This window comes from Desarmillaria tabescens (assembly GCF_030435595.1).
Source record: "Desarmillaria tabescens strain CCBAS 213 chromosome Unknown EV420scaffold_50, whole genome shotgun sequence".
NCBI classification, from domain to species: Eukaryota; Fungi; Basidiomycota; class Agaricomycetes; order Agaricales; family Physalacriaceae; genus Desarmillaria; species Desarmillaria tabescens.
In genome coordinates this window covers 196,115-220,081 of record NW_026848349.1, presented here as the reverse complement: position 1 = coordinate 220,081, position 23,967 = coordinate 196,115, and the positions used below count along the sequence as shown (strand labels likewise).

General features: G+C 48.3%; 9 protein-coding genes across 9 annotated transcripts; 7 read left to right on the top strand and 2 right to left on the bottom strand.

Moving 5' to 3' along the window:
• Positions 1-149: 149 nt before the first annotated feature.
• Positions 150-2,185, top strand: EV420DRAFT_1720606 (uncharacterized protein; the record flags this gene model as incomplete). The annotated part of the gene is made up of 3 exons (XM_060479754.1): positions 150-168; positions 223-296; positions 344-2,185. The coding sequence occupies 3 exons, from the start codon at positions 150-152 to the stop codon at positions 1,973-1,975; spliced, it is 1,725 nt and encodes a 574-aa protein (XP_060325452.1). The 3' UTR covers positions 1,976-2,185.
• A 2,254-nt stretch (positions 2,186-4,439) lies between these two features.
• On the bottom strand, positions 4,440-4,777 carry EV420DRAFT_1648441 (uncharacterized protein; the record flags this gene model as incomplete). Its single annotated transcript, XM_060478166.1, has 3 exons — positions 4,440-4,550; positions 4,601-4,683; positions 4,741-4,777. 3 exons carry the CDS (start codon positions 4,775-4,777, stop codon positions 4,440-4,442), a joined length of 231 nt encoding a protein of 76 aa, XP_060325451.1.
• A 1,872-nt stretch (positions 4,778-6,649) lies between these two features.
• Positions 6,650-7,713, bottom strand: EV420DRAFT_971594 (uncharacterized protein). The gene is made up of 5 exons (XM_060484210.1): positions 7,355-7,713; positions 7,105-7,301; positions 7,020-7,038; positions 6,769-6,972; positions 6,650-6,717 (listed from the first exon to the last, which is right to left on the bottom strand). Exons 1-5 carry the CDS (start codon positions 7,478-7,480, stop codon positions 6,688-6,690), a joined length of 576 nt encoding a protein of 191 aa, XP_060325450.1. The 5' UTR covers positions 7,481-7,713; the 3' UTR covers positions 6,650-6,687.
• Positions 7,714-7,726: 13 nt separating this feature from the next.
• EV420DRAFT_1751597 (uncharacterized protein) lies at positions 7,727-8,949 on the top strand (the record flags this gene model as incomplete). The annotated part of the gene is made up of 5 exons (XM_060480375.1): positions 7,727-7,965; positions 8,032-8,358; positions 8,408-8,507; positions 8,670-8,687; positions 8,833-8,949. Exons 2-5 carry the CDS (start codon positions 8,123-8,125, stop codon positions 8,947-8,949), a joined length of 471 nt encoding a protein of 156 aa, XP_060325449.1. The 5' UTR covers positions 7,727-7,965; positions 8,032-8,122.
• A 1,541-nt stretch (positions 8,950-10,490) lies between these two features.
• EV420DRAFT_1314247 (uncharacterized protein) lies at positions 10,491-11,085 on the top strand (the record flags this gene model as incomplete). The annotated part of the gene is made up of 2 exons (XM_060468628.1): positions 10,491-10,675; positions 10,730-11,085. Coding segments are annotated over exons 1-2 (462 nt in total), but the record flags the coding sequence as incomplete, so codon positions are not given.
• A 73-nt stretch (positions 11,086-11,158) lies between these two features.
• Positions 11,159-12,612, top strand: EV420DRAFT_1314246 (uncharacterized protein; the record flags this gene model as incomplete). The annotated part of the gene is made up of 1 exon (XM_060468627.1): positions 11,159-12,612. The coding sequence occupies one exon, from the start codon at positions 11,159-11,161 to the stop codon at positions 12,590-12,592; it is 1,434 nt and encodes a 477-aa protein (XP_060325447.1). The 3' UTR covers positions 12,593-12,612.
• A 2,801-nt stretch (positions 12,613-15,413) lies between these two features.
• Positions 15,414-16,678, top strand: EV420DRAFT_1572336 (uncharacterized protein). The gene is made up of 4 exons (XM_060474352.1): positions 15,414-15,651; positions 15,712-15,811; positions 15,865-16,220; positions 16,268-16,678. Exons 3-4 carry the CDS (start codon positions 15,898-15,900, stop codon positions 16,560-16,562), a joined length of 618 nt encoding a protein of 205 aa, XP_060325446.1. The 5' UTR covers positions 15,414-15,651; positions 15,712-15,811; positions 15,865-15,897; the 3' UTR covers positions 16,563-16,678.
• Positions 16,679-19,883: 3,205 nt separating this feature from the next.
• On the top strand, positions 19,884-20,976 carry EV420DRAFT_971312 (uncharacterized protein). The gene is made up of 6 exons (XM_060484209.1): positions 19,884-20,053; positions 20,106-20,198; positions 20,252-20,310; positions 20,375-20,415; positions 20,477-20,918; position 20,976. Exons 1-5 carry the CDS (start codon positions 20,048-20,050, stop codon positions 20,776-20,778), a joined length of 501 nt encoding a protein of 166 aa, XP_060325445.1. The 5' UTR covers positions 19,884-20,047; the 3' UTR covers positions 20,779-20,918; position 20,976.
• Positions 20,977-21,771: 795 nt separating this feature from the next.
• EV420DRAFT_1339948 (uncharacterized protein) lies at positions 21,772-23,761 on the top strand. Its single transcript, XM_060468918.1, has 3 exons — positions 21,772-21,892; positions 21,947-22,032; positions 22,083-23,761. Exons 1-3 carry the CDS (start codon positions 21,883-21,885, stop codon positions 23,706-23,708), a joined length of 1,722 nt encoding a protein of 573 aa, XP_060325444.1. The 5' UTR covers positions 21,772-21,882; the 3' UTR covers positions 23,709-23,761.
• The last annotated feature ends 206 nt before the right edge of the window (positions 23,762-23,967 follow it).

Here is a 23,967-nt window from a genome sequence, read left to right as displayed (position 1 = left end):
GTATATATCTATAGGTTATCTTTCAGCGTCTGTTTTTCGGCAGTGCAGGTGACACGTTTCGGTGGTCTAAGCGCTAATCTGTATTCCTTGCTTCTTACCAGACAGCACGGCGAAACCTGCTTGGCGTGGTGATGGATTGGCAGCGACGCATGTTGGCAATGGAACTGGGTATGTGTACTTGTCTTGGTTTGATGCTATACATCCTCATTCTGCTACCATTAGAGGGAGAATCTCCTGATATTTTCGACGAAGAGTGGGCCTATTATGAAGACCAGTTTAAGTTGGTAATGGATGAGGTAAGAACAATGTTATATAGAGGCAAGAAATAATGCTTTGCACGCAGATGCGCAAGTATAACCCTCCTGAGGTTACTCTCTCCGCCCTCACTGAGACCGGTCGAGACGAATCAACAATTCCTGTGTTGAAACAACGGTCATACACTGGTAGAAAGGTGATTTCCTCTGCTCTTGCCGACACTCCCTGTGCCGATCTTGGTGTCCATGGAGTGTTTGAGAAACTTAACGTGATACTCGGCACCTCATACAATCTATCCTCTACAATGTCCTCACTTCTCGAATCTTACATCGAAAATAATTACGATTTTGGCATGGCCTACGCTTATTTGCGCTTCTACTGGTTTCACTCCGCCATCACTGATAAGCTGTTGTGCGAGAAACAGAGGGACGAGAAAATGCGCAGCCAGGTAATCGCCGATGACATGATCACCGAGCGGAACATGCCCCCTCGACGCGTCTGGGATCTGTATGCTAATCGGGTGGTGCCATACTGGGTTGGGATCATATCCTGGCAGGGGATATCCCATGCGTGGCTTGATGTGGAAGAGCGTGTGGATGTGATGACACCCATCAACGGGTACGAGTGGCCCGTGCCACTGCCAAAGGATGCTGATCTTAATCTCATTCGTGTCGAGATGTTGAACTTCGGAGCAGAGTATGCATGGTTGGATGTTCTGTGTGTGCGGCAGAGGGATGGGATTAGGGAGGATCTACGCAAGGAGGAGTGGAAGTTGGATATCCCCACGATTGGAGGGGTGTATGGTGTCCGCTACAAGGACAAGTTGGATGGAGTGGTATGTTACTTAAGCGGACTCGGTCTGCCGCTGAATATCAAACCGGGCGACCTTGAGAGTGACCGGTGTTGGTTCAGACGAGCATGGTCACTACAGGAGGTCCCAAACGGCTCTGATCCGCTCATCGGCGGGGATACTGGCGATGACAGAATCATGGACAAGGATATGCAAACGACGGTCTATGAACGTCTGCGATCCTTGTCCCAGATGCGACTAATTGGCATGCCATTTAACATCCTGTCACAGATGCAGGAGCGGGTGTCAATGAGTCATTTGGACAAATTTGCAAGCTTGGTATGCCTGTTCAACATGAAGTATATCCCAATTTTCGATATCGAAGGCTCGGCAGAGCATTTCTGGGCAGCCGTTATGGATGCCATGTCGCGTTCGTCTCGGGCAGATTTCTTCTTCTACTATCCTGGGCCTGGGAACGGAAAAGTATTTTGGCGACCATCGTGGGATCAAGTGATGACATCCATACTTCCGAGGGATGAGGGGCAGCCCAATGTCGGGGGTGTTGATCGGACAGAGAAGATAGATTCTGACTGGTATGAGGGACCACGGATTGACTCGATCTATGTTAATGGCTTGGCGGAAACATCGGGCGAACCTCGATGGGGGAAGTTGTCCATCAAGGATAATACGGGGGGATTTTGTGAATGCAAAATTATTGCTAACCACACATACCCAATACCCGATGGCTGGTATACACTCATAGGCACCGGTGGACGTCGCATTCGATCAGGTCGTACCTGGGTAGTCGGGCGGCAAAGATATGGCAAGAAGTTTGAGAAAGTGTCAGTGATCAGTTTGGCAGATGATGAAGAAGTAGGAAAGTTGCGGGAACTCGGAGTTGAAAGATGTCTTCACACAGATATTTGTTGATTTAATTGGGTTGACAGTGTGCTGCACACTAGTCCACTTAATTGCGGTGAGATAGGATGGTAAACAATGGTAGCACATTATTTACACAACCCATAAGGACCCGATAGTCTGTAGTTTCTTTTCCATCTCTCTTCCTTCTTATTGGTATCAGTCGTCTGATTCAGGATGGCAAGAATCCTCGGAGGGAGGTATATGGGTCGACGTGGACAGTTACCGGACTGGACAGCTAACGTTAGCGACGCCGCAACAATGAGAGGAAACTGGTCATACCTCCATGACCCATTCAGGCCATCCGACCTGAGCATCCCTCCCCGGCAGCGCCTGAGTTACTGGGAGCAAAGTGGTGGTTGATCGAATCCCAAATCTTTCGCGAAGCTGATGCGAACTTCAAAGCAGCCTGTATTCTGGAAGAGAGAAACACGGAGATCGGTAACGGCATAAGTAACAAGAGCAAAGAATCCTCCAAACCCCCTCTACCCGATTCGAGTGAACAATCGAAGCTTTGAATACTCGTAATGCGCTCTAACAACAGTGCCAAGAGGGACTTCTGGTATCCTAGAATTAAGTAACGGGATCCAGTACAGCAGCAAGGAAAGTGAAAAAGGTCTAGATGGGAGTACCCTACCCATGGCACGAGCTAGAATCAAACAAGCTCTTCGCGTAGTCGCGAATCCCGATGCGCCATCATGCCGTGAAGTGACATACATAATGCGGCAAAATGGCTGAGCAGGATATGATGTAATTGAAGTACGAAACGATGGTGTGCAGATGGTCCTGTTTCGATGGGGACGAGGGAGGTATGATATAAGCGAAGTCGATGCACCCAAGAAAGAGTCAGAGACTTGGAGAGAGACGACCCGAGCCTATGCATGCCGGTACCACGGCAGTGAATGAGAACGAAAGGAGGAAGACCGTGTGAACAAGGCTGAGTGGAAGGGAGACCTAGACACGGTGAGATCAATGCTAACTAATTAGAGGAGCGCGATAATGTAGTAGACCTTCAGTAACCTCATTGACAAAACCACTACCAGCCTTCCGTCGTGGTTCCAAGGAGACGGATCCTACTAGACGCATACGCCAGTACATCACGTCCCTTGGCGCGTCGTGTCTGCCCTTGCACACCCGCAGACAGACGAATATCTGTAGGAAAGGTCATTAGCACTGAAAGGAAATCAGAAACAGTAGCACCACACATACGAAAAACCGACAGCGGCCAACGTCTGCTCAGACGGAAAGGCGACTTTGATAGATTGGGTTTAAACAATCCCAATCTATCATAGTATAAGCCGGTCGCATCCAGACCTGCAGACATGACATAAAACAGACAGAAATGTGAAGGAAACGATGCCCATACCTCCACTGCTTATCAACCCTACGCCTTTAGCTACGATTCTGGCACAGCACAGAGGATCGATGAGCAGCTCTTCGGGGGTTCCCCCAGATTCGAGTCGTTCGGATGTGATGGCCACAATTCAGGAACAGAGGCGAAGACTTCGACCTAGACAGCCCGGGTTAGTGACACCTTGGCGTCAAAAGGCTAAGCACAATGCACACACCTCTATTATCTACCCGTACTGCGAGCGCCACTCTCCAACAATCCTCGCAGCATTCGCTTCATTCAGAGTCTTCCACGGCTATCCGCTAATCGTTGAATATATCATGAGACTGATTCAAGTCAAGTGTTAGCGCAAAACGAAGATCGATCAATGTTGTCTTGTTTAGGAAGCGGCGGGTAGAGGCTTCCCACGGCTCATGAAACGACCATGTGATCTATACACGGTCAGCAACCTCCCAAAATTTCCCCTCGATTTAAATTTTCGTTCGTCGTCTTCTTCCACTATATCCCCTAGGAGAAATGAATATAAGTATGACAACAAAGAACTATAGCCCATTAGTGGAGGACTCGACTCGAACGAGGACAAGGCGGGAATCCCGTTCCTCTCTCCTGAGGGAAAGTTATTAGACAAGTGCAGTGATGCGAATGTCTTTCCTAGCCTTGTGTACCCCCGGTTTCTCTTCTTTTGCCAGGAGCAAAATCCATAGCAAGTCCCAAGCCAAAATGAGAAAGATAGTGTGACATTTTTATCCCTACAGCAGGCCTCGGATCGAACGAGAACCCCTGCTTGGGCGAAGACTCGAACAAGTGATGTGCGCTATTATAGACTAGGCCAGGGAGTCCTGTATAGAGACCGCGATGGACAACTGCTCGCTGGTCGAATACATGAATCGAGCAATAATTAGTACCGCCTGACAAATCTTGCACAGAACCAATTTAGTGCAGTATTTATGTGTGAAGAACAGATCTTCTAAAACCATTTTTGCAACGTCCGATTTGGCACTCAAAAAAGCGGCCTCGGAGAACAGACTGGATAGCAGCACCTGGAATCGAACGAGGATGCTGCTTGGGCGATGAACCGATCTTAGCATCGCTTGTCATTCAAAGGACTCCGCGTTGGAACGAATCTCAACAACAAGGATATTCTGTATTATGCGGCTGCAGCATATCGAACAGGTTGATATCTGTACTAGACCAAATAGCAACTCTAAGGGGATATCCCATATTTGACGCTCGAGCCTACTACAAGTCAGTTCCCTTATTGCATCCTCAAAAGATATGAAACCTACCTCGAGCTCCACGCTTCCCGTAGGCCGAGGATTAGTCCCACCAGTCCCATCATCGTATGGTACAGCGAGCACAGCAACCGTCACTATATGAAATTTTCAATCTAGCGGAAGGAAAGTCGAAGTAAAAAACAGAAACTCACAAGCGAGGATTACCGTGAGGAGGGATTTGAACTGCATCGTGGTGTGGCGGAGAGATAGGACAAAGACTAAGTAACCAGAATCAGTCAAAAGAACGTTATCTTCACGAGGGGCGACAAATACACATCCTGAACAACCCTGCATCTGGTTAGAGCAAAGAGAAATCAATCTGATCGCAGCAGTGTCCAGACGCGGGCGGAGACAAGAGGCCGTGGACGATTGCGGAGTCCATTCAGGGTACCCAACATTCAATAGCGGACGTAGTAGTAATTGTGAAAATGTGGGTATGCGCCAGCGATTACAACAACAAAGCCGCCGAGCTGTCCATCCAGATTCCATAGCTAAACTACTCCCTCACAAAAGAGAATAGGAGGGTATCGTAGTCATGGCCAGCTAGTAAACGGGGTACAGCGGGACATGACGCATGAGCCAGCGTAAATGGTGCCCGATCTTCCAATATGAGGCAGGCAGGCAGCTCAATCAAATTTAGAAAAAGTCAGGATTAAAAGGACGTCTATGCACCTCCCGTTCCTCCATGGCTTATAGTTATAGGCCGTGACCCATCCTAAGTCACAGAATCCATCGTGTCGTGTCGTTATTGTGACATGGAAGCCGGATCGAGCGTCGGGTTCGTCTGAGAGACACTGGTCCCAAGGGGAGTTGGAAGAGGACGTGCGTCGTGTTCCCATTCGAGGCGCGGCATTCGAAGACGGAACACAGAGAGGATATGCGGGTCTATATGCAAAACCAAATATAGCGAAACCCAAGCGTTGAAAGAAAGTGTACATACCTCCCTCCAATCCTGCGTGCCCATATCCCTCTGTGTGCATACAATGGCATTTCACGCTGTCAGTGTGTCGCGAGCCATCATGTATGGCCTGGGAATTGTGACGAGTTTCAAGCGGCGGATGGCAACCTGTCAAGTTGTTTTGAGAATGGGGCAGAGTTCGCTGGTCGCGCAGTGGGAGGAGAAAGAGAGGAAGAAAAGCCTGGTATTTTCTCACGGCAATTTACACGGTACACGTGATTCTGAGGAATCAATTCTTCCTTCCTTCCCTCAGCGAGCGAGACCAGGAATCCAGAAGCATGCACTACAGTCCTGTACAGTACTGCGTAAACAAATCTTCAAATACAACTCTCAGTCTTAGCAAAACAATGAGCAGGGATGAATGCACAATTTCAATTCCCTCTAGAGGAGTTGAACCTCAGCGGCGCGCTCAACCAACTGAGCTGAGAAGGATTGCATATATGTCGGGATGCAAAAATACACATATCCCGCATTTCTTTAGCATCATAGTTCGAGCTCGAATTGAATAAGCTCTTTGTGGGGTTGTGACGCGCGATAGCGGGGTATTAGGAGGGCACCGTGCTAAATATAACGCAAAAAAACAAAAGAACACAAAATATGTAACTATGCATGAGTAGTGACTAGTGCTAGTGAAACTTGAAAGAACATCATTTCTCCTTGAGGCGTCCGGAGTCGAGTCGCTTCGACCACATCAGGACTTTTGCAGGCCGAAAATTACATCACTGTTTACCGATTTCCTCTAGTCGACTTGAATGACTGATCTCAGCATGGAGCGCTCTACCAACGGAGCTAAGAGGTGATTGATTGATTGCTGGTAAGTATACAAGAATCCAAGCAATATAGCAGCACTACGAGTAGTAAAAACACGTATTCTGGCACATTGTGATAATCATCATGGCACGAGAATCGAATACGGTCTTTGAGCCGTGCGATCCCGATGTGCCATCATGCTATAGAGCCGAGAGCCGATATAGAACATGGAAAAGTGGTATAAGTATAATCGACAGCTTTGATAGAGATGAAAGAAGTATAATACGAGCGCTCACGGCTAAGACAAAGCCTTGACCCAAGAAGACTCTTGGAGAGACCACCGAAGCAACAGTAGACACCAAAAATCAGTGAGGTAGCCGATGTGCACCGGTTATTCACAGGCCGAGAAGCAAAGCTGGACCTGTAGATATAAAATGAGAATAACACCAAGCGAAAGAAAAGATGCTCGCACGAAAGTCAATCCTCGTCCAGAATCCGCGACTAGGATTCTTTCTTGTCTAAGCCGAGAAGACGCTGGTCCGGTACGAGGAGATGGTGGTGGGAGGACGAGCTCGCATGGGAGGTGGAACCGGTGAAGCGTGGATGCAGATGGATGGAAGGGATAGATTATGGTACCGTTCGACGCAGACACCTTTATCATAGACCGAGAAGACTTCTATACATGCGTCAGACTGGAAGTTGGAGCCAAGAAAAGACACGTACCTCAATCACCCATCCCACCCTTCATATACCAGTTTAACGTGCATTGTGAGAGAACGACGTCAGTGCAAAAGAAAAGACGCCGTACCTAGAGTAACGTAGGCAGAGGTCCATTAACGTTAGCAGGGCGACAGGCAGCCGCAGATCTAAAAGTGCGTCCGAGCTTGATCGACCCTGCAGACACAAGCTTAGAACAGCACCAAGCGGGCCGAGAAGAAAAGATGCTCTCATCCCAGGTGAGCGACACTGTCCCGAATCAGACAGCTCAGAAATGTGAGGTCGATCCTGGAAGCCAAAATTAGAGCAATGTCAAGTGCAAAAAGAATAAACGCCTGCACCTCCATTCTCCAAGCTGCCAGCTGAGCCCACCCGCGCGCTGAGGGAAGTCTCTGTGTGCACAACACCCATTCTCCCTCTCCTCCTCTTCTCGGCATGGAACCATCGTCCGTCTCAGGTGGTCGCATATCAAATTACTGCCGGTAGTCTGGAGAGCACAAGGCCGACAGCCGTGGTCGAGCGTTATTGTCGACTCGGTGCATCTTGATCCTTCCACGTTCATCTCTAATAGTGGCGTGTCCTAGAGAGCTTGAGTTGGTGACAACACAACGTCGAAAGAAAAAGCCATCGCGGCGAGAATCGAATCCGTGAGACGAGCTCGAAAGCAGCGAAGATGAAAGCGCGAATAAGAGCATCTTCTTTCCCACGCCCCACTTAGCGCCGACCATGTGACGATCCAGCTTTCCTTTTCACTTCAGGTCTTCATGCGCACGATTCTGGACCTGTTAAACGTCTGCCTAGAAATAATAAAATGGAGGGTACCAGCACGGGACCCAGACTCGAACAACTCAAGGGGGATCCGGTTCTCAAGACTCAGAGTTAATGATTTTGATTCTTGACTTCTGTACGCATGAAGCGTCGATGACTTTTGGCGGACCCTACTACTAAATGCGTGGGTCCTCCGAATTCCATCTTCAAGAACATAGCTGAAGAAACAGTAACGCCAGATGATTCATCCAAAAAAAACTGAATCGCTATCCGTACTACCGTTGATCCTGGCATCGTATCCTACTCACGAATGGCTTCTCTGCTACATGGTGTTCTGATATATGAGTGCTATGCTGATCGGCTTCTATATCATGATCTTCACCCCATGCTCGTATCTCGGTGACGGTTCATCTGTATTCCAGACTATTGGCAGTTCCGGCTTTTCTCCTCATAGCCACGTTCAGATGCCACGCAACCGACTAGCTATCAACTTCACCACGCCGCCCACCCTTTTCACGTCTAGTGCATGTACAACTATCATGTCTCACTATATGTCGCTCCATGCTTATTCGTATTCGTAAGCTGTGTTTTTACATTGCGTGAAGTACTTCGAATTCACCGGATAGGTTTTGTTTCCATTTGACTACTTCAATCGGCTTTATTCTCGATGGCCTTGAAGGAGATGCCCCCAGCTGTGCTTCTGCCAGTGCCCTGGGAACCTCCTATGTACGTTTGTAGTCCATCTATTGAACTATCAAGTCTCATCTTTCAATTCCTCGTTCTCTACTTCAGAACATTTACCTTTGAAGTCAACGGTAACCTTGACAGCAATTTTCTGATGGGCCAGACTGTTTCTACTAGTAGTCCCCGTCCCGGAATTAATACTAGCGTTACAGCGTCGTCTCTGTAAGTTCATTGCAGTCTACATTAATCTTAACGAGGCTGGCTCGTATTTCTTTGTCAGAACGATCAGCTCTAGGAGCAACGACACGCCAAGTCCTCACGTCAAAAAGGCTGATTCATACAAATTTTTATCTGGACGTTGTGTCAGACTTACGCTGGCCTGAATCAAAACGTGCAACCTTACTACACGGCCTACCTTCGAACTAGCCAAGAAAACGACGTCGTGAACCTCCGTTTCATGCTTGATACTCAATATCAGAGGTAGCCCAGACCACGGTGTCGATCGACGATGGAGGCGTGTACATTATTCTTTCGAACACGGGAGTTACTAACACTAGCCCTCTAAGTACGACCCTTACCCTTCCCTTGGCATGGAATGGTTCGTAATATATGATATACGACTTTCCGACAGACGAAGAACTCTATTGACCAGCGTTTTTGTGAGTCGTCTTCTTTGAAACGCCTCAGCCTCTTAATAAATTGCCCCTAGAATTGATGTCGCCGCATTTTCCTTCATGTCCGAGTCTCCTGTAAAGATGGATCGCTGAGGTGTGTCTATGGTGCTGAAATGTGGAAACATCATCGTAGCATTATTGCGTAATGAGAGGCTCAGGACATGCGGAAGAATGTCTTTTCGGAATACCTCTAATTTTCGTTCGTCCACCATTTTCTCGTTTGTCAGTGATCTTCTTGCCAGCTGATTCAAGAAATGCGCAGATTTTTGGTCGCGTTTGATTCGAGTTACTGCTGGGCGCCGATGCCTGATTCTTGTCTTCTGTTCTTTGTTACAGCTATTCTTCATGGTGATTTCTCGAGCGATGCACCTCTTTCGGCCAGGATAATCTTACGACATGGGCTACGACTCACGAAATGTTTTTTTCACCCGAGTTTCTCAGGATTGTACGATCTTCCTTCACATGTCCTCATGCAGGCCCGCCCGTCTTCTATCTCAAAGAACCTTGCACGATTTGAGGAAGAAAAACAATTTATTCGATTTAAACCCTGGGTATGGAAGGGCTCAAGCTTTGAACAATAATTGTAAGTCCTGTATTTCACGTGTTACCATTCATCAACTGACAAAGCTCTCGATGTTAGACGAAACGCAAACGTCAAGGATTATTTAACGATATGGATACTGATTTTGATATTCCACGAGTCCTCAAGCCTGTCTGCCGGACTGATTCCCGTGAGCTCTTATGACCTACCTGCTAATTTAAGTCCCCCAGCTTACGAATGTATCGCCTTCATAATATGACGCATCATCTACAAAGTACGTACCTTCTATATCCACCAATGAACACTCGTATTGACCGTCAGCAAGGAGCAGCCACTCAGACCGGAGACACTGCAAACTCACCCGCACCGTACTCATGTATGTTGTGTCTGTCTATGAGAGAGACTGACGCTGATGAGGATACAGAGACTGGCGAGCTGACTGGCTCCGAGACGGAAAGGGTACTTGTTCGAGCGTAGACATTATTGATGTTGGAGATATTCGCGAGCTCAATCATGTACTCATCGATGCAAGAATCTATCAGTGTGGGAAACCAATCAAACAACCGAAGAAGCGAAACGCACTGAGCGAGGATCTAGGAGAGGGTAAAGCTGAAAGAACCGAGGATAGAATTGACGTTGTTAGCGATGACGTACCGGCCGTCGAAGGACGGGTTGATGAGCTCGATGGAGTACACTGGCGGATCGCTAGGACTCGTGAAGATGAAGATCACAACACATGATGCATAAGGATTAGTTCCTTTGTTGATATGTATATGTTATCTTTCGGCGGTGCAGGTGATCATGACACATCGCTAGTCTTCATTCTTTGCTTCTTACTACTAAACAGCACGACTAAAACCACGGATTGGCAGCAACCCACGTCGACTATGGTCATGAGTATCTGTGCTTGTCTTGCTTTAATGCTGCACATTCTCATCCTGCTATCACTAGAGGAGGAATACACGCCCGGGGCTTGGCCCAATGATTCTAAATGGGTAAGAAGAGAGAACAGTGTTCTAGAGTGTCAAGGGATAATTCTTTGCATGCAGATGCTCCCGTACCTGCCGCCCCCGCTGGAGCCGCTGGAGGCGCAGCTGGAGGTGCGGAAGCTGCGGAAGCAGGTGCGGAAGCTGCGGAAGCAGGCGCGGAAGCAGGAGGTGCTGAAGGTGCAGCAGGCGCGGCAACAGTCACGGCTGGAGGTGCTGGAGGTGCGGCTGGAGGTGCTGAAGGAGGTGCTGAAGGAGGCGCGGCTGCAGGCGTGGAAGCAGGCACGATGGTCCGTCATTCTCTCTGCCCTCGCTGAGATTGGTCAGGACGAATCCACGATTCCTGTGTTGAAGCAACGGTCATATACTACCAGTGACACAAAGGTCATACCATCCGCACTGGCCGACAAATCCTGTGCCACTCTTGGGGTTCATGGAGTGTTCGAGGAGCTCCAAAGGATACTATGCGGCACTAACATTCTCTCCCCCAAGATGTCCTCACTTCTCGAATCCTACATCGAACGAGGATACGATTTTGGCATGGCCTACGCTTATTTGCGCTGCTACTGGAACCACTCCAACACCATTGAAGATTGGTGGCATATGTATGAGGAGGATGACCGGAAAAGGCGGAGAAAAGTGATCGTCGATAACAAGATCACCAAGCGGGACATGCCCCCTCGACGCATCTGGGATCTTTATGCTAATCGGGTGGTGCCATACTGGGTTGCGCCTAAAGACTGGCATGCGATATCACATGCATGGGTCGATGTGAAGGAGCGTGTGGATGTGTGGACGCCGATCAACGGATACGAGTGGCCCGTGCCCGTGCCGGAGGATACCAATCTTAAACTCATCCGCACCGAGATGTTGAACCTTGGAGCAGAGTATGTGTGGCTGGACGTTCTGTGTTTGCGGCAGGAGTACGCGATTAGGGAAGCTCACCGTGAGGAGGATCTGCGTAAGGAGGATCTGCGCAAGGAGGAGTGGAAGTTGGACGTTCCCACCATCGGATATGTGTACGACAAGAAGCGTAAAGTGGTATGCTACTTAAGCGGATTGGGTCGGCCACTGAGCTTCAAAGAGGGTGATTTTGAGAGTGATCGATGTTGGTTCAATCGGGCATGGACACTACAGGAGATTCCAAATGGCTCTGATCTGCTCATTGGTGGTGATACCAGTGATGACAGGTTCATGGAAGAGAAAATGCAAACGAGGATCCATGAAAAGTTGAAATCACTGCGCAGGGTGCGATCATTTGCCACAACATTTGACATCATGTTATTGATGCGGAATCGGGTGTCTACAAAGCCTTTGGATAAAGTTGCAGGTTTGACATACCTTTTCAATGCAGAGTCTATCCCAATATACGATGGGGCTCAGTCAGAAGAGGATGCCTGGATGGCCCTCGTGGATGTCATGCAGTCTTCAAAGCGAGCAGAGTTGTTCTTCTACTACCCAGGGCCTGGGAACGGAAACAGATCTTGGCGGCCATCATGGGAGCAGGCAATGTCATACACACTTCCATGGTGTAATATGGAACACAATACCGGGTATGTTCGTTGGATAAAGGAGACAGATTCCGACTGGTACAACGGACCACGTATTGACACAATCTATGTGTATGGATTGGCCAACCCATCCGACAGCCCTCGACAGGGGAAGCTACTCTTTGAGGAGAACACGAGAGGATCTTGTGCGTGCAAAATTGTTGCTGACCATACATACCCAATACCCAATGGCTGGTATACAATCATAAGCATCAGTGAAGGTTTCACTCTATCAGATCGTATCTGGGTAGTCGGGCAGCTAAGACGTGATGGAAAGTTTGAGAAAGTGTCGGTGATCAGTTTGGCAGACAAAGAAGAAAAGTTGAAACATTGGGGACTCAGAGTTAAAAGACGTGTTCACACAGTTCTATGTTGATGTAATAAAATTTATAGTGTGCTTCACACAGATCTAATTGCGGTGAGATAGGATAGTATATAGCAGTAGGACGTCATTCAGGGTAAACACAGGATCCGATAGCCTGCGATTTCTTTTCTACCTCTCTTCCTTATTCAAATTAGCATCGGTGGTCTGACTCAAGATCACAGAATTCATCGGAGGGAGGTATGGATCCACGTAGTCCCCGGGCTGGACAGCTAAAGTTAGCAATGTCACAACACCAAGAGGACATTGATCACACTATCATGATGCATCCACGCTGTCCAACTTGAGCATACTTCCCTAGAAGTGCCTCAGTTACTCGAAGACAAGTGGCGGGCCTACCGAATCCAAGGTCCTTCGCGAGGTTGATGCGGACTTCAAAGTGGTGTGTATTCCGGAACGGAACAAAACAGTTCAGCGATGGCACTGAGTATTCAAAGCGAAAAATCCTTCAAATTCCCTCTAGCCGACTTGAATAAACAATCAAAGCTTTGAATGCTCGTGATGCACTCTACCAACAGCGCCAAGAGGGACTGCTGGTATGCTAGAATTCAAGCAACGGGGTCCAGCATAGCAGGAAGGAAAGCGAAAAAGGTCTAGATGGAATCGCCCTACCCATGGCACGAGCTAGAATTGAACAAGCTCTTTGCGCAGTCCCGAATCTCGATGTGCCATCATGCCGTGAAGTAACATACATAATGCGGCAAATCCATGGCTGAGTAGGGCATGATGTAATCAAAGTACGAAAAGATGATATGCAGACGGTCCTGTTTCGATAAAGACGAGGGAGGTATAATATAAGCGAGGTCGATGCCCTCCAGAGAGTCACAGACCAGGAGAGCGGCGACCCAAGCCAAGACATGCCAATACTACAGCGTTGAATGAGGACGAAACGGGTGGAAACCGAAGTGACTGACACGTGAGCGAGGCTGACCAAGAGGTAGTCCTGAACAAGGCGAGATCTTGAGTGTTAAGCGATTACAGGAGCAACATGAAGTAGTAGGCTTGCAGGAATTGAGTTAACAAGACCATAACCAGCCTTCCGTCGGCAGCCAGTTCCAGCGCGGCACCGGGAATCAGTGCACATCAACTGAGAGATCCTCCATTGCCAGGTTCAATTGGCTGTGCACCAAAATACGGTTATGATTCATCATGAGCGCAGGGGCAAAGGAACCTAAGTATTGGTCGACCTAGAGAGCCAGAGTCAGTAACACCTGAGTACCGAAGGGCAATAAACGCACTTCATGTCTTATCCATACCTTATCAGACTTGAATGTTCCTCCCGTAACGATATTCGCCTCGCTCGAAGCATATCCTTCGTGAGGGTGATACAGGCTGCAAAACGGCCTGTAATACAGAGTGAGGATAGAAAAGCAGATGTCAGGATAGTGACCGAATCCCGAAAGAGAGATGTGAACTGAGAAACCCTGACGAAATGGACGCTTCGTTATCTGCCATAAAGTTATCCCAGCCAAGATGTATACGGCTCAAGCATCATGGAGGATAGGCATAACAATGAACACGAGGCGATAACAAGAGCTCGAAGAGCACAGCACAAATCGAACGCGATGAAACATGTTATTCCTTGAATTGGCTGGCCTGCGAAGGGCGGAAAAAATGATCAACGAATGAGATTGTGGTGTGGCTGTTCAATACAAAAGAAGCTACCAGACCAAAAGATACAATCCTTTGAGGGTACCACACACTTCATTACAGCACCCAGCGAGATCCATGATTATTCCGAAGAAAAGACAGAATCGCCTACGGCATGACATTAGCTGGGATCGAACCAGAAATAATTTGCCCGCCCGTAACACCATAATGCCACGATGCTCCCACAGCTTGTGTTGGAGATCGTAATGATGCTAGGATAAACCCAGTGAACAAGTACATCAAATCTAAGGGAATATCATCAGGAGGCCGATGTGGTTCAAAGGATATGGACCCTGCAAGATGTATACGCCTGTTCACTGCGCGTCGTGTCTGGCCTTGCATACGCACAGACAGATGAATATCTGTAGGAAATGTCATTAGCACTGAAAGGAAAGCAGAAACAGTAGGCACGACTCATGCATGCGAAAAGCTGACCAATGCAGAAAAGACGCTCGCACCTCAGCCTTCTCCATCCTCAACTAAGACGAACCCTCCCTCCAATAGACGCATCGCAGTTGATTTTATCGACGAGCCGGACGACGGCAGACAGAACAGCTACACTGATTCAAATCGGAGAACTCGGAAATCTGAGGTCGATCCTGAAAGCCAAAATTAGGCCAATGTCAAGCAAAATAAGAAACGCCCGCACCTCGATTATCCAGGCTTCCAGTCGAGTTTCTCCAACCCCTAATACACCCGCTGAGGAAAGCGTCTACCCCTCCATTGGGCTGTGGACCCGGCCGTCCTTTATTGGGACCTGGCACCAGTAACACCACCACCACTATTCCTCCTGTTCTCCACATGGAGCCATTGTCCTTCCAAGGTGGTCACATATCAGGTTAGCCCCGGAGGCCCGAGGCCTGGAGAGTACTTTGGCGAACGGCCATGGCCAAGTGTTCTTGTTGACTTGGTGTATCGACCCGCTTGATCCTTTCTCCCACGTTCGTCTCCAACAGCGGCGGGTCTTAGAGAGCTGGACTCGGAGTTGGTGGTACTCTAACGTCAAGAGAACAATGTACACACTTCCGCCTGGTTAGACTGGCCTCAAAAAACTACGAGTCCTGTGCCCTGTGGCCAATCGAGTGCGCGAGATAGGCTTCGAAGCAGCGGAGAACATGAAAGCGCGAAAGAGAGCATGTCTTTTCCCACGGTCACCTCCACTTAGCGACGACCATGTGATCTCGCTTCTCTCTTTCAACCAGATCCCTACGCGCATGATTCTGGCTCTGTCAATCATCTTCCTGAGAATAATAAACGAACGGTACCGACACCGTGGGACCCACAACCGACGTGACGAGAATCCAAATTTCTCAGGACGCAAATATAAAGAGTGAATGATCCTGACCTCACTAGCCCATTGAACGCGTGATGCATCGAGGTTTTTGTCAGACCCTACTAAACGCGTAAGCCACCCGATTCCCTTTTTCAAGAACAAGAACAGGCTAAATAAACGGCAACGCGAGATGACCCCCCCAAAAAGCTGGATCGTTATCCGTACCGCCTCTGATCCTGGCATCGCACCCTACCCACGAAATGTTTCTTTGCTATACGGTGTTCTGATATGTAAGTGCTATGCTGATCAGTTTCGTCTCAACTCATATTTATATCTCAATGAGGATGACCATGTATCATGTGTATCCCAGATTTGGATGTTTTCCTCCCAAAACTGCATTGCAACTATGTACTATACCATCTACTTATTTACCGCCCCTCTTTGTACACAAGGGCCAAGAACCGCTTCCGTGTTGCGCGATCTCGTATTCGAATGCCATGCTGATCGGCGTTTACATCATGATCTTCATCCCGTGTTCGTATCTATGCGATGGTTCACTGATAGATTCCACTTTCCTCCTCACAGCCACATTCAGATGCCATGCAACCGAGTCTATCTCGCCTGTCTGCTTCACCACAGCACCTACCATTTCACGCACACAATTACCACGTCTCGCCAGATGTCCCTCCAGCTTATCTCGTAAGTCATGTTTTTCATTGCGTGAAGTACTCAAATTCACAGGACAGGTTTTCTTTCTGGTTTGTTACCTCGAACGGCTTTTTTCTCGATGGTCTTGAAGGAGATACACCATTTGCATTTGGAAAGCCTCCGCCTGGCCCGGTGCTTCCTGGGTGCGTTCGTTTGGCGTTCGTAGTCTGTCCGCTGGTACCGAACAATCAAGTCCGAGTCTCATCTTCGCTTCCTACTGGCGCCAATAGTAACCCAGAAATCATTGCTCTCACGCTTCCGGGCCCAGTATCAATTCCTACTAGTAATCCTGATTCCGGAACTCCAACCACTGTCTCAACATCGTCTACGTAATTCCATTACCCTCTATTACTCCTAACGAGACTGGCTCATGATTTCTTTGTCAGAATGACCAGCTCTGGGAGCACCGACGCATCGATCTTCACCAATCCTTTCGGGACAACACCCTCCAATCTTGCTTCAAGTTCCGGCTCTGCAGGACCAACGACTCAAAGGTTCGTTTATTTCCCACTCCTTCCATCGCTCATCGCCCATATCTCAACAGTTCCTCCCAAACTACGGGAAGTACTAGTTCGATCACCACTGGTAACGCTTCATCGTACGCATCCCCAAAGACTCAGTATTGAACTGTAAACCTGACTCACTTCAAAACAACCGCTGCTACTTCCCAATCCAGGTATATTGTTCTCCGTTCTTTTCTAAAGCAACTTTTACCGGCTTATCTAGGTCGCTCCCAATCATCGGCGCCACAGTTGGCTCCTTCGTATTCATACTGCTCCTCCTAGGTGCCCTCATATACACCCTCCACCGACGACAACACCGGAGGAAACATCCTGCCATATTTCACCGCGATATGATGGTCCGGCGGAAGCGCTCAAATCCGGTAAACGATTCAGGTACTTGCACGAATGCGGGAAAAGGCGCTTCGTATGGTTCTATGGACAAAGCAGACCCTGCAGTGAGTTCGGAATATTCGCTGCCTGCCCCCAGACATACAGACCACTAGATGGAACTACACGACGCTTCAGCGAAGTGGAGAACAGGCTCAAGACGAGATTGACGGGGGCTGGAGATGTACAAGAGGAGATGACATGCCAGTCAGGGTCCTGATCTCGGTGTAGAGATGGCGTTAGATGTACTAGGCGTTTATTGTATTTTCCGTAAACTATGCTTTACTGTTCGCTCAATAATCGGTTGACGGTAAAGCTACGGATAGAAAAAGACCAAAAAAAATCATTTTACTTCCGGGCCAGCGTTCTGTGGACCGCGGATCCCAATTCGACATGAAGAATGCTACCACTAGAGGCGTGACAGCAGCAATGAGTCTGACTTTGATAACATCCCGATATGCTGGGTGTGAAAGAATGAGTAACGCGGAATGGACTGTTATCCTAAAGTAAGTGGCTAACCAGAAATGACGACGGGATGATCCCGACGGTGGAGTTGGCCTCAAACAAGTATGAACCTTATAGAAAAAGCGAAAGTGAAGCTGACCGTAGAAGGGAGATGGGGTTTAGGCGTGGAGCATGTCTTTTCCCGCAAGTGGCGGCGACTTGCAACGGTAGACGCCAAAAATCTGCGAGGTGGCCGATGCGCAGACAGTTGAGGACCAGTCATTCAACACTCCGAAAAGTGAACCTCGACCTGTAGATGTAGAATGAGAATAACACCAAGCGAAATAAGAGGAGATACTGAGCACGCACGGGAGGTGGACAATTGATGGAAGTGGTAGTTATGGTACTACTTGATGCAGACATCTTGATCGTAGGTCAAGAAGCTCTGTATATGCGTCAGACTGGAAGTTGGAGCAAAGAAAAGACGCGTACCTCAGTCCTCCATCCCGCTCGTCATATACCAGTTTAACGTAGGCCGAGGATCATGAACGTTATCAGGTGAGCAGGGCGAGAGGGAGCTGCAGATCTAAAGCTCTGGGTTGACCTGCAGACACAAACTTAGAACAACGTCAAGCGAGCTCTAGAACTCTTTCTTGCGCACCATCTGTCCCCTTTGTCAAACGAACCCACCATCCATTCATGTTGTGAATGATATTATCGACGAGCCAGACGATTGCAGGGTATACATGGCTGAGTGAGCAACCGCACAGTGTCCCGAATCAGAAAACTCGGAAATGTGAGGTCGACCTTGAAAGCCAAAGTCAGAGCAACATCAAGCAAAAGAAGAAATGCCCGCACCTCCATTCTCCAAGCTCAAGCTTCAAGCTTCAAGCTCCAAAGGGAAGTGTCTATGCACAGCACCCATTCTCCCTCTCCTCTTCTCGGCGTGGAACCATCGTCCCTCCCAGGTGGTCACGTATCAGCTTAGCTCCGGCGGTTTAGAGAGTACTTCAGCAGACGGTCGTGGCCGAGTGTTTCTGCTGACTCAGAGTATCGGCCCGCTGGATCCCTCCTTCCATGTTTGTCGCCAACAGCGGCGGATTCTGGAGGGCTAGTGTTGGTGACAACAAAGATTCGAAAGAACAATGTATTGTGGCAAATCGAGTCCATGAGAACAAGCTTAAAAGCAGCGAGGAAGATGACGGCGCGAATGAGAGCATATCTTTTCCCACGCACCACTTACCACCGACGACCATGTGATCTGGCTTCTCCTTTTCTCCTTTTCACTCAAACCTTCACGCGTGCCATTCTGGTCTTGTCAAACATCTGCGTAGAAATAATAAAACGAAGGGTACCAGCATTACTGAATCCCGACTCGAACAATGTTACGAGAATCCCATTTTCTTAGGACGCAAATAGTGAATGACCCTGACTTCACCAGCCGGTTAAACGCGTGATACGTCTATAGCTTTTGGCGCACCTTACTACTAAACGCGTGCATCATCCGATTCCCATATTCGAGAACAGACTGAAGAAACACAAGATGACTCGCCAAAGAATCCAGATCGCTATCTGTACTGCATCTGATCCTGGCACCACACCTTACCCACTGAATGCTTCTTCGCTATCCGTTCTGATATGTGAGTACTATTAGTATGCCGATCAGCCTTGTCTCGACTCATATTCGAAGGCTATGCTGCACGGCTTCTACATCATGATCTTCATCCCGCATTCGTAACCCAATGACAGTATACGATGGTTCATCTATATCCCAGACTACCGATAATTTGTGTTTTCCTTCTCACAACTGCGCTCAGATTGTCCGCAGTACCCTCCCTTTTCATGCCGCGTCTCGCTAGATGTCGATCCAGCTTATATCGTAAGTCACTCTTTCCATTGCACGATGTACGAGATAGACACTCAATTCACCGGACAGGTTTCGTTTCCGTTTTGACACTTCGACCGGCTCTGTTCTCGGGAGATAGAAATAGACCAATTGGCATGCCTCTACCGGTGCGTTCATAGTCCGTCTACTAGTTTTGAAATATCGAGTCTCATCTTTCAATCTCTCGCTCTCTACTCCAGAACACTTATCTTTGAAGTCAATGGTAACCAGGACAGCAATGTTCTGCTGAGCCGGTCAATTTCTACTAATAGTTCCAGTTCCGGAATTAATACCAGTGTTCCATCGTCGTCCTCGTATGTCCACTGCGGTCTATTAATCTCAGTGAGGCTGGCTCATATTTCTTTGTCAGAACGACCAGCTCTAGGAGCACCGACACACCAAGTCCTTGTGTCACAAAGGAAGATTCATACAAATTTTCATCTAGACGTTGCGTCACGCTAGCTGAATCAAACCATGCAAGTTCCCATTCCCTTATTACATGGCCCACCTCGGAGCTAGCTTGACAAAGCGACGTGAATCTCCGTTTTATGCTTGATACTCAATATCAGAAGTAGCCCAGACCACGGTGTCGATCGACGATGGAGGTGTGTACATTTATTCTTTCGAACACGGGAGTTACTAACACTAGCCCTCTAGGTACGACCCTTATTACCCTTCCCTCAGCGTGGAATGGTTCGTAATATACGATTTACGAATTTCCGACAGACGAAGAACTACATGAACCGGCATGTTGTGAGACATCTTCTTTGAAACGTGTCAGCTTCGTAATAAAATGTCCTTAGAGTTCATGCCACCGTGTTTTCCTTTATGTCCGAGTCTCCTGTAAAGGTGGACCGCTGAGGTGTGTCTATGGTGCTGAAACATGAAAACATCATCGTAGCATTAGTGTGTAACGGGAAGCTCAGGATATACGGAAGAATTTATTTTGGGAATACGTCAAATTTTTGTTCGTTCACAATTTTCCCGCTTGTCAGTGATCTTCTCGCCAGCTGATCCAAGAAATACAGATTTTTGGTCGCGCCTGATTCAAGTTACTACTCGGCGCCAATGCCTGATTCTTGTCTTATGTTCCTTGTTACAGCTATTCTCTACGATGATATTTGAGCAATGCACGTCTTTCTGCCGAGATAATCTTATGGCACAGGTTCCGGCGCACGGAAACATTTCTTTCACTCAAGTCTCTCAGGATTGTACGATCTTCCTTCGCATGTCCTCACGTAGGCCCGCCCCTGCAGGCAATTTTACGACATGGGTTACGACTCACGAAACGTTTCCGTTTCTTTCACCAGAGTCTCTCAGGATTGCATGATCTTCCTTCGCATGTCCTCATGTAGGCCCACTCCTGCATCGGTCTTCTATCTCAAAGAACCTTGCGCGATTCGAAGGAGAAACACAACTCATTCGATTCAAACTCGGGGTATGGACGGGCTCGAGCTTTGAACAATAATTGTAAGTCCTGTGTTTCACCTGTTATTATTCATCCACTGACAAAGCTCTCGATGTTAGACGAAATGCAAACGTCAAGGATTATTCAATGATGCGGAGCTGATTCTGATATTCCCCTTGACCTCAAGCCTGCCTGCCGGACTGATTTCCATGAGTTCTCATGACTTGACCTCCCTGCTAATTTAAGTCCCCCAGCTTACGAATGTATCGCTTTCATGACTTGACCCTCACCTACGAAGTCCGTACCTTCTGTATCACCGTCCGAGATGCTGATATCACCCTCATCCTTCCATCGTCCCGTACGTATACCCCTGCTTTAAACGCACGTGAAAGTATCCCCAATGAACACTCGTATTGATTTTCAACAAGGAACAAACGCTCGGAAGGAACAAAGGCGCTACAATTTCCCCGGCGCCGTATTCATGTCTGTTGCGTCTGTCTGTGAGAGAGACTAACGCTGATGAAGATGCAGAGACCAACGAGCTGACTGGCTCTGAGACAGGGAAGGTACTCGCTCGAGCATAGATATCATTGATGTTGGATATATTCACGAGTACCCATCCCTGCAAGAATCCATCAGTGTGGGAAACCAATCAAACAACCGAAGAAGCAAAACGCACTGAGCGAGGATCTAGGAGAGGGTAAAGCTGAAATAACCGAGGATAGAGTCGACGTTGTTGGCGATGGCGTTGTGGCCATTGAACTTGAAAGACAGGTTGATGAGCTCGATAAAGAACACCAACGGGTCACTAGGGCTCGTGAAGATGAAGATCGCGACTCATGATGCATAAGGATTAGTTCCTTTGTTGATATGTATACGTTATCTTTCGGCGTCTATTTTTCGGCAAGATAATCATGACACGTCGCTGTGATCTAAGCGCTAATCTTCATTCTTTGCCTCTTACAGCCATATAGCCCGACTAAAACTGCTTGATGTGACGACGGATTCCAGCAAACCACGTAGACTATGGACATGGGTATGTGTGCCTATCTTGGTTTGATGCTGCACATCCTCATTCTGCTATCACTAGAGGGAAAATCCGATGAATCTAATGTCCTTTTGGAGGCATATTGGAAACATCGCATCCGCTCACGTGGATTCATACGGTATAAAAAGGTAAAAACAGTGTTCTAGGTGAGCAAGAAATAATGCTTTGCATACACAAGTACAACCCTCCTGAGATCACACTCTCCGCCCTCACTGAGGCCGGTCAAGACGAATCGACAATTCCTGTGTTGAAGCAACGGTCATACACTGGTAAAAAGGTCATACCATCTGCTCTGGCCGACACTCCTTGTGCCGACCTTGGTGTTCATGGAATATTCGAGAAACTTAACACAATACTCGGCACTTCACACATTCTATCCCCCATGATGACCACAGTCCTCGATTCCTACATCGAACAAGGATATGATTTTGGCACGGTCTATGCTCATTTGCGTTTCTGCTGGTATCACCCTGACACCATCGAAAAGTTGCGCAGGCATGAGGAGAATGACCAAGAATTGCGGAGAAAGGCGATCGTTGATAACAAGATCAGCAACCGGAACCTGCCCCCTCGACGCCTCTGGGATCTTTACGCTAATCAGGTGGTACCATACTGGGTTGCACTCACAGACTGGCGTGCGATGTCGCATGCGTGGATGTCTGACGACGAGCGCGTCAATATGATGACACCCATTAACGGATACGAGTGGCCCGTGCCTATGCCGAAGGATGCGAACCTTAATCTCGTCCGCATCGAGATGTTGAACTGCGGAGCAGAGTGTGCATGGTTGGACGTTCTATGTTTGCGACAGGAACAGAACATTAGGGAGGATCACCATGAGGAGGATCAGCGCAAGGAGGAGTGGAAATTGGACGTCCCCACGATCGGGCATGTGTATGATGGCTTGTGGCGTAAAGTGGTATGCTTCTTAAACGGACTCGGTCGGCCGCTGAATTTCAAGCTGGGTGATCTCGAGAGTAACCGATGTTGGTTCAAGCGGGCGTGGACGCTACAGGAGGTCCCAGATGTCTGTGATCCCCTTACTGTTGGTGGGGATACTGGTGATGCGGAAGAGGAAATGCTAACGAGGGTCCATGAGCAACTGGAATTATTGCGCGACATGCGAAGATCAGGGACACCGTTTACGATCCTGTCGGAGATGCGGAATCGGGTGTCAACAAAGCCTTTGGATAAAGTCGCAGGCTTGATATACCTTCTTGATGCAAAGTCTATCCCAATATACGATGGAGCTCAGTCGGATGAGGATGCCTGGGAAGCCCTCGTAGATACCACGTCGCCCTCGCTACGGGCCGAGTTGTTCTTCTGCTTCCCCAGACCTGGGAATAAAAAGAAATGTTGGCATCCATCGTGGGAGCAGGTAATGGCGCATACACTTCCGTGGGGTAATGGGGGACATGGACGCAATATCGGGTGTGTTTTTCGGACAGAGGAGATAGATTCCGACTGGTACGAGGGACCACGTGTTGACTCAGTCTATATCAGTGGGTTGGCTGAAACCTCGGACAGCCCTCGACACGGGAAGTTGTTTGTCAAGGCTGACTTTTTGTGGTGGGACGGTGAATACAAAATCGTCGCTGACCACACTTACCCAATACGTGATGGCTGGTATACACTCATAGCCACCGGTGGAGGGTACGTTCCACCAATCGCTGATTTTTGGGTAGTCGGGAGGCTAAGAGATGATGGTAAGTTTGGGAAAGTGTCAGTCATCCGTTTTGAACGACCTGGAAGGCCCCAGCAGCGATTCGGATTTTATAAATGCGTTAAAACAGTTCTGTGTTGATGTAATGTATGCTTCACACAAATATACTTAATTATGGTGAGATTAGATGTGAACAGCCGTAGGACATTATTTAGACTAACTTCAGTGCCCAACAGTTTGGAGTTTCTTTTCTATATCTCTTCCTTATTCTTATTGGTATCGGCAGTCTGACTCAGGATCACAAGAATCATTCGGAGGAGGGTGTATGGGTCGACCTGGACAATCACCGGCCGGACAGATAAAATTAGCAACGCCGCAACACTGAGAGGATCCTGATCAC

What these genes read in the sequence shown, in the direction of transcription:
- EV420DRAFT_971594 (XM_060484210.1), bottom strand. Translation starts at nt 7,480, where the DNA reads ATGCGACCACCTGAGACGGACGATGGTTCCATGCCGAGAAGAGGAGGA. An exon ending in TGGCAGCTTGGAGAATGGAG is followed by an intron (nt 7,302 to 7,354) that starts GTGCAGGCGTTT and finishes TTTGGCTTCCAG; the next exon opens with GATCGACCTCACATTTCTGA. An exon ending in CTGGACGAGGATTGACTTTC is followed by an intron (nt 6,718 to 6,768) that starts GTGCGAGCATCT and finishes TTATATCTACAG; the next exon opens with GTCCAGCTTTGCTTCTCGGC.
- EV420DRAFT_1572336 (XM_060474352.1), top strand. Translation starts at nt 15,898, where the DNA reads ATGTTTTCCTCCCAAAACTGCATTGCAACTATGTACTATACCATCTAC. An exon ending in ATGTCCCTCCAGCTTATCTC is followed by an intron (nt 16,221 to 16,267) that starts GTAAGTCATGTT and finishes TTCACAGGACAG; the next exon opens with GTTTTCTTTCTGGTTTGTTA.
- EV420DRAFT_971312 (XM_060484209.1), top strand. An exon ending in TGTAAAGGTGGACCGCTGAG is followed by an intron (nt 20,311 to 20,374) that starts GTGTGTCTATGG and finishes CGGGAAGCTCAG; the next exon opens with GATATACGGAAGAATTTATT. An exon ending in TGGGAATACGTCAAATTTTT is followed by an intron (nt 20,416 to 20,476) that starts GTTCGTTCACAA and finishes CAAGAAATACAG; the next exon opens with ATTTTTGGTCGCGCCTGATT.
- EV420DRAFT_1339948 (XM_060468918.1), top strand. An exon ending in GATTCATACGGTATAAAAAG is followed by an intron (nt 22,033 to 22,082) that starts GTAAAAACAGTG and finishes TGCATACACAAG; the next exon opens with TACAACCCTCCTGAGATCAC.